An 8715-nucleotide genomic window follows, 5' to 3' on the forward strand; every position below is an offset into this window, starting at 1 on the left:
CCTAGGACCTTACCATTAAGTGTATACGTCCTGCCAAGATTTGCTTTCCCAAAATGCAGCATTTATCTGAATTAAACTCCATCTGCCACTTCTCAGCTCATTGGCCCATCTGGTCCAGATCCTGTTGTAATCGGAGGTAACCCTCTTCGCTGTCCACTACACCTCCAATTTTGGTGTCATCTGCAAACTTACTCACCTAGCTTTGGAATCCCCTACCCTGGGGAAAAAATTTTTGCTATTCACCTCATCTGTGCATCAGGTGATTTTATAAACCTCTACAAGATCACCCTCAGCCTCTTATGGCTCCAGGGAAAAGAATCCCAATCTCTCTGTATAACTCAAGCCCTCCAGTCTCACTGAATCCTTCAGTGTCACCATTCGCCATAAGGTGAATTGACTCATCCAGTGAACTGTGAACCACACATCCTTGAAAAAATAGCTGGAGTCCACAAAAATTGGAAAGAGGTAGAAGATATCTATGTCCAGGATAGAGCCAGCCTAGTTAGGAGGGCAGGGCATGGTTAGCAAGCTGGCAGAAATTGACAGAAACCTCTTTAATGAGATGTGGGCATTGTCTGCTAGACCAGTTGTTGTTACTCATCCCTAATTGCCCCTGAACTTGCTAGGGCTATTTTAGAGCCAGTTAAGAGCCTCATTGCCACGGGTCTGATGTCACATGTCTGCCAGACCAGGTAGGGAGAGCAGATATCCTTCTCCAAGGACATTAATGATCCAGAAGGGATTTTACAACAATGAGTGTAAGTCGCTCTGTCACTTTCACTGGAATTGGCTTCATATTCCAGATGCAGTAATGACACTCAAATCCATTGGCAGCCATGACCCCTTAGCATCAGTTTGGATTACTAGACATTACTGCAATGCCACCTTTTCCACTGGTTAGAATCAGGACATACCCGGTCATTTGGAAAGCTTATTCAGTCTCCCAGACTCTGAAAACCTGAGCCTACATGACCAGCCTTTTTTTATGAGAATCACCAGCAATAAGCTGTTCTTGGGAGGACGGATAGGGGCTGGGGTCACAACGTAACTCAAATCAGTTAGCACTGTATGACAAGGAGCATTTAAACGTTGCCAACAGAACTGGGTAATTCATTGATGGGAAAGAGACTGGAGAGCTTTGGGAAAGGGCAGGATTGCTGAACTTCCTCAGACACAGACACGATGGATTGATCCTTCTGTGCAAGGTCTGTGCATATTTCTAAAAGTGTATCATACTGGCAGTTTCTGAATGCGAACGACCAGAACAGACATCCATACTGTGGTCCATGCTAGATGACAATCTGGATTAGGGAAAAGTCTGATTGTTTAAGCCTGGTTCTCTTTGTTTGCCTTCCCAATGTTCCAGGGTATCTTGGAGCTCTGTTTGGTATTGGAACCAGTTACAGTCCTAAAGGTGATAGCAGCAAACAGCAAAAAATATATTCTCAAAAAAGATACTTACTGAACTGTTCTTCATGAGCTGTACCAAGATACGAGCCTGCTTTGGCATATCACTGCAAAAAGGGATAAAAAGAAGTTATAAAATCACCATTTTAAAATGCATTGTCATCAGTCTGTATTTTTGGCCATCCTTTGAGCTAGTTGGGTTGATAGCTGCTACGGGTGGCATTACTGAGACAGGACATTTATATTTTAATTTCAAATTTTATTTTAAAAACTCTCATCCTGATTGACCAACTCATGTGTGATCTCCCTATCTCTGGATGTCTTCTAGCACCTTAATGCTGAAATATTTACACTTATCTAATTCCAGCCTCTTACACATCCCTGGCCATCATCTCCTCGCCATCATCTGCTGATGTCTGAGCTCTGGAACTCCCCCCCTTTAACTCTCTAACCTCACTTTCCTCCTTTAAAGGATAGTTTGGAAACTGAGGGCAAGAGTGTGGCAATCGTTAAGTAAGACCTACACATTTCTGACAGGAGATACCTTTGGAAACGGAGTCATACTTTAATTACGACAGTCCCTGGTATTGCAGGATAGTCAGGAGAGAACCAGAAACATCTCCTTGCTCACAGCAATAGGTGCCAATAGTGGTCTTCATATGCTGGTTGGAACTGGGCATTGAGCATTCTGCCTGTCACGGAAGGAATGCTGCACATTGCACAATGAATGAGACACAAACCATCAGGGTTTGTCTTTTAGTAAATGTGGTTTTGGGCATGTATGGTGAGAGCACTGCCTGCTTAACTCCCAGCATGGGCCAAAACTGAAGCCACCCAATAAGTGAGTACTCACTGGGACATTGACCCTGGAACAGCCACATTGAAATTACTCATATGTTTTCCAATCCCAGTGGCAAAACCGTAGATATTTGGATTAAATTTTTTCAATATATCTGAAAAAAGAAAGAAATAAACATGAGAAAATTGAGAGAGTAGATGAGAAATTTAGTTTCAGCAAAGCAGTGCCTTAGCACTTTGTTATAATTCTGCTGTCATTATTCCCTTATGTGGACTCAGACTGGATAGAAGAACTATGGGTAAAATGGTCAACCTGTGTGAATTGTTCTGAGCCTGCAAAAAGCAGGAACTGGGCTCCAAGAACGGAATTCACTGAACTGCAGAAACTTCAGCATGAGGATATGACATAACAATGGGAGCAAGAATTAGTCTTGGAAACATCTGGAGGCCATAGGTGTATGTGGCAACGTGTCAACTGAAGATGCATCGGAGTGGATCTTGGAAAGAGGATGTAAATCCACAGCCAAAATATCAATCAACAATGAGAAGCTGGGACTAACACTGATGGAAGTAGCCCTGGGTCAGGGGTCCAGAGTTGGAACCTTGCATCCAAAACAGATCACCTTGTGTCTTAGTGAGTAGTATTTGAGCAATATTTTTTATACACAAAATAGCAACAATGTAGGACATCAGGAGCAAGTTACTAGGAAAACTGACAGGGTATTATTGTGTATTGTGAGGGGAATTGTTCACACATTCCTCTTTATTTAAGGAAGAAAGCACATGCAGTGGAAGCAGTTCAGACAAAGTTTGCTGCACTAATTGTTGAAATGGGTGGGTTCCTTTATGAGGAAAGGTTGGATAGACTAGGCTTGTATCTCCTGGAGTTTAAAAGAGTAAAAGGGTAACTTTTTTGATGAGACATAAAAGACTTACTAGGAAGAGTGGTCACAATCTCAAGTGATTTATCCCCACCAATGCTACAAAAAAAAGAGAAAGAAATTAATGTTGGTATTATCAGCCAAAGAGTCTTTGCAAATTTGAATCCAATCAGATGGATCTGGTTTGAAATTTAAAATTGTTGATTTTATTTGAGAAACTGTTGCACTCTTTGGCCAGAATTGCCCGGTCATGGGGAGGTTGTTAGTGGTGGGACAGGAAGTGACACAGACGGGTGGACTGATTAACCGCAGCCAATCAATTCAGTCTATGCAGCTAAGGAAGGAGCAAGTCAAGTGGTGGGGCTGGTAATGGAGACAAACCTCCTCCTTCCCCCCCCACCCCCATCCAATCCCAGCCCAGCCCACCATTACCCTCAGGCTGCCAATATCCAGGGCAGCATCGTTCTCGCCATCTACTGACTTCTTTTTTAGATTTAGATTACTTACAGTGTGGAAACAGGCCCTTCAGCCCAACAAGTCCACACTGACTCTCTGAAGAGCAACTCACCCAGGCCCATTCCCCTACACCTAACACTACGGGCAATTTAGCATGGCCAATTTACCTAACCTGCACATTTTTGGACTGTGGGAGGAAACCGGAGCACCCGGAGGAAACCCACACAGACACAGAGAGAATGTGCAAACTCCACACAGACAGTTGCCTGAGGCGGGAATTGAACCCAGGTCTCTGGCACTGTGAGGCAGCAGTGCGAACCACTGCGCCACCATGCCGTCCACAGTGAGGAATGGCACCTCGGACCACATCTCCATCTGAGCGACTGGCCCCACCGTCCAGCAGCCTCTCAGAGGATGCTGCCCGGGGAAGGTAGGTACTCCTAGTTCCTGGGGATGGCAGTGAGGCACCCATTCCAAAAGCCGGCTGGGGTGCAGGAAGATGATGAATGGGCCGCTGCTTGTTATGCAAAGAAGGTACAGGTACACAATCCTTTTTCCGAAATCTGAAAAGCTATGAAATTTGAAGATTTTTCGTGGACTGTGGAGTGTTAGTCATGTCTGCCTAACAAGGTTTGTTTGGCAGGTGAAGTCCACATCCACACGATCCACGTGGCGGCGTGGCCCAGCACTAGCAGGCGTCAACTGTCTATTTTCTCCAATGTGTATAATTTTGGTCTGAAAATGCCAAAAAGAGCTGCAGATACACTTATGCAAAACAATAATAAACAAAGGAAGCATCTGACGTTATCAATAACGCAGAAAATGGAGTTATTGCAGAAGCCTTGATCGTGGTATGTCTGTGTGGCATCTTACTGAAGAATATGGTGTCAGAACTACCACTGTATATGATTAAAAAAAAAGAAAGACAAGTTATTGAAGTTTTATGGTAACAGTGATGTCCATAAACTAATGAAAAATAGGAAAAATCTGCATAGGGCAAAAAGTGAAGATCTTAGCCATGTGTTGATGGGATGGATTCGACAAGGAAGAAGTGAATGTATGCCACTGACAGGTTTGTTGGTCGTGAAACAAGCCAGAATATATCAAAGAATGGGACATTGAAGACAAGTGTCAATATTCAGAAGATTGATTGCAGAAATTAAAGAAGTGTAATGGTGTAAAATATCTGAAAATCTGTGGTGAAAAGGCTTCTGCTGACCATGAAGCAGCTGAAAATTATATTGACAAATTTGCCATGATAATGGATGTAGGTTTGCTCGTTGAGCTGAAAGGTTCGTTTACAGACATTTCACCACCATACTAGGTAACATCTTCAGTGAGCCTCCAAATGAAGCATTAGTGGTGTAGCCCACTTTCTGCTTATATGTTTGAGTTTCCGTGAGTTGGTGATGTCATTTCCTGTGACGACATCATTTCCTATGGCAATGTCATTTCCTATTCTATTTCTCGGAGTGGTAAATGGGATCCAAGTCAATGTGTTTTTTGATAGAGTTCTGGTTGGAATGCAGTGCTTCTAGGAATTCTTTTGTGTGCGTCTGTTTGGCTTGTCCTAGGATGGATGTGTTGTCCTAGTCGAAGTGATGTCCTTCTTTATTTGTATGTAAGGATACTAGTGAGAGTGGGTCATGTTGGTTTTTGGCTAGTTGATGTTCATGTATCCTGGTGGCTAGTTTTCTGCCTGTTTGTCCAATGTAGTGTTACAGTCTTGGAAGGCATTTTGCAAATGATATTAGTTTTGCTTGTGGTCTGTATAATTTCATTAGCTGTTGTTTTAGTGTGTTGGTGGGTTTGTGGACTACCATGATGCCAAGAAGACTTAGTAGCCCGCATTGACTTGGATCCCATTTACAACCCCCTGAGAAATAGAATAGGAAATAACATCACCAACCCACCGAAATTCAAACATATAAATAGAAGGCAGATACACCACCAGTGCTTCATTCGGAGGCTTATTGAAGATGTTACCTAGTAGGTGATGAAACATCTGAAAATGAACCTTCCAGTTCAGCAAGCAAACCCACATTCAGAACCTCAACCTACAAATCTTTTCAAAACTCATTGCCAAGATAATGTCCAATGAAAGCCTTAATCCTGAACAAATATACAGTGCTGATGAAACAGCTCTCCACTGGCACTGCATCTCTACAAAAACATTAACAATGGCTGATGAGAGAGAGCACCAAGAGGTTTTAAGGATATCAAGGACAGGTTAACTATTCTTGGGTGTGCCAATGCTGCAGGCACACACAAGGTGAAGTTGGCGGTGATTGGAGATGTCTTAAAGGTGTACACAATTTACCTGTGAATTATTATGCAAACAAGAAAGCATGGGTAACTGGAGAAATGTTTTTCCACTGGTTGAGTAACTTCATACCTCATACCAGCGGCACGAGCTCATTGCAGGCAAGCTGGACTGGAAGAAAACTATAAAATTTTATTGTTCCTGGGCAATGCTCTGCACATCCCCCTGCCGAACTTCTTGTGAAAAGTAATGTTTTCGGCTTTTACTTGTCCCCTAATGTGACATCAGTGTTAAAGCCTTGTGACCAAAGAATTTTATGCTCCATGAAGAATAATATAAGGAAAATCAACATTAACAAATGCTTGGCATGGACTGTAGCCTACAACGATGTTGATTTAAATGAACCTACAAATGAAGTCTTTGAAGGATTTCCTGTCTTTGAAGAGAAAAAGATGATAGCAAACCTTGTAACTTACACACAAAGTTTATCAGACAAAAGTGTAAATTACAGAAAGCTGACATAGAAGGAATGCTGAACATTGGCAATAACGCACCTGCCATGCATTCCTTGAGTAATGGGAAAGTTGCTGAAGTGGTGTTAAATACAGGTAAGCATGAGGATAATGGTGATGATGACTTTGTGAACACAATCAGAAAAAATTCCCATAGACGATATGGTTAAAATGTGTGATTAGTTAATTGCTGGCCTTAAACAATGTTCATTTATCAGTGACCAAGAGATTATGGCAATTTACTCAATTAAAGAGAAATTGCTTAGACAGAAATCTAGGTTAATGAGACAGATGACACTTGAAGAAGTCTTTAAAAATGCCGTGTGCCATAGTGCTGAAGCTGTGTATGTTTAAGTTTTACCAAATGCTTTTCTTGGAATGTTTTTTCTGGAAATAAAATGTCCTCAAACATTTATGGTCTATGTATTTCATTTATCAGTATATTATTCTATGAATAAACTGTAGTAGTATTTCTAGTCTTTATTTATCCCACTTAGTGTGAGTATTCATACGTTTTTGCTGCAATATTGATGTTTGATTAAGAGATGCTGCCCTGGGCCCTACGGGGGAAAAATTCAGAATTCCAAAAAACAACTGGCCCCAATGATTTTGGATAAAGGATTGTGGACCTGTAATTACTTGGGAGGATGATTCTAATTTCATTGAGGTATTTGATTTATCAAGTAATCTCTACTTTGTGCCTAGGTTTACTGAGAAGGAGTCATAGAGTCATACAGATGGAAACAACCATTTGCTCCAACCAATTTATACCAAACATAATCCCAAATTAAACTAGTCCCACTTCCCTGTTCTTATACCATATCCCTCTAAACATTTCTTATTCACATACTCCTCATCCAAGTCTCTTTTAGATGTTGTAACTTGTATCCTTATCCACCATTTCCTCTGGAATTTCATTTCACACACGAATCACTCTCTGTGTAAAAGAGTTGCGCCTTGTCCTTTTAAAATCTTTTTCCACTCACCTTAAAAATATGCCCCCGGTCTTGAAATCCCCCAGTTTAGGGAAAAGACACCTGCCATTCACTTTATCTACACCCGTCATGATTTTATAAACCTTTATAAGGTCACCCCTCAACCTCCTACGCTCCAGTGAAAGAAATCCCAGTTTATCCAGCCTCTCCTAATAAAACAGTATTTTCCCACATTTGAGAGGGTAGATGGATAAAGGAACTGTTTGGACCTTTATATACAGTGTTTTGATAGGTTCAGCTATGACCATGCACGCCAATTTGTCAGGAAAACAATCTGCGGATTATGAAGCTGTGGTAAGTGTTGTGGTGCAGTCCTGGCAGAGTGATACTCATCAAAGTATTGGGTAATGTAAGTGTGTCAGTGCAGAGGGACGTCACACAGGAACTTGGGTTTTACTTTGAAGATGTGTAGGCATGGGAGCCACTTAGGACAGTCGGGCTATGAAATACTCACTAGGGAGGGCTGAGGAGCAGTCACAGACTCACAGGCTTCTAAAGTGGCCAGACACCCATTGGGAGTCATTTTGTTTGTCTGCAGGAGGAAACAGCACATAATTGGTGGAAGCAATCCAAGACAGGAGGATGAGTTTCAGGCACCAGATTCCTTACCAGGCTGGAAGAGGAGGTAGCCACGGAATGGATCAGCGAGCCCAGAGACAGATGGAGAGTCCAGAGAGACCGCTGATGGAGAGACTAGAGTTGCTCAATCATTGTGCAGCAACCTCCAGCCTATTAACAATGGATGTGCAGTTAGCTCAGTTTGCAATGTAGTGTGACACCAACAGCAGAGGTTCAATTCCTATACCAGCTGAGATCACTACAAAGGACCTGCTGTCTCAACCTTCTCTGGACCTGAGGCATGGTGACCCTCAGTTAAATTCATTGCCAGTCATCTCGAAATCGTGGATGCGTTGGTGATTATTTTCCAGAGTTCGATAGATTCGGGGTCGGTTCCTGAGGATTGGAGGGTGGCTAATGTTATACTACTTTTTAAGAAAGGTGGGAGAGAGAAAGCAGGAAATTATAAACCAGTTAGTCTGACCTCAGTGGTGGGAAAGATGCTGAAGTCTATTATAAAGGATGAAATTACGGCACATCTGGATAGTAGTAACAGGATAGGACAGAGTCAGCATGGATTTAAGAAGGGGAAATCATGCTTGACTAATCTACATGAATTTTTTGAGGATGTAACTCTGAAGATAGACGAGGGAGATCCAGTAGATGTAGTGTAACTGGACTTTCAGAAAGCTTCTGATACAGTCCCACACAGGAGGTTAGTGAGTAAAATTAGGGCGCATGGTATTGGGGGCAAAGTACTAGATTGGATTGAAAATTGGTTGGCTAATAGGAAACAAAGGGTAGTGATAAACGGCTCCATTTCAGAATGGCAGGCAGTGACCAGT

At 42.2% G+C, this 8715-nt stretch overlaps 1 protein-coding gene across 2 annotated transcripts in view; it reads right to left on the reverse strand.

Moving 5' to 3' along the window:
• plb1 (phospholipase B1) overlaps positions 1-8715 on the reverse strand; it is a 168507-nt gene that overhangs the window by 29441 nt on the left and 130351 nt on the right. For both annotated transcript variants that reach the window (XM_043687221.1, XM_043687220.1), the window contains exons 48-50: positions 3142-3185; positions 2261-2360; positions 1463-1514 (exon numbers count right to left, since the gene is read on the reverse strand). In XM_043687221.1, the coding sequence (XP_043543156.1) occupies positions 1463-1514; positions 2261-2360; positions 3142-3185 (196 nt within the window). The remainder of the gene's footprint in view (positions 1-1462; positions 1515-2260; positions 2361-3141; positions 3186-8715) is intronic.

This window comes from Chiloscyllium plagiosum, chromosome 3 (assembly GCF_004010195.1).
Source record: "Chiloscyllium plagiosum isolate BGI_BamShark_2017 chromosome 3, ASM401019v2, whole genome shotgun sequence".
Taxonomy (NCBI): Eukaryota; Metazoa; Chordata; class Chondrichthyes; order Orectolobiformes; family Hemiscylliidae; genus Chiloscyllium; species Chiloscyllium plagiosum.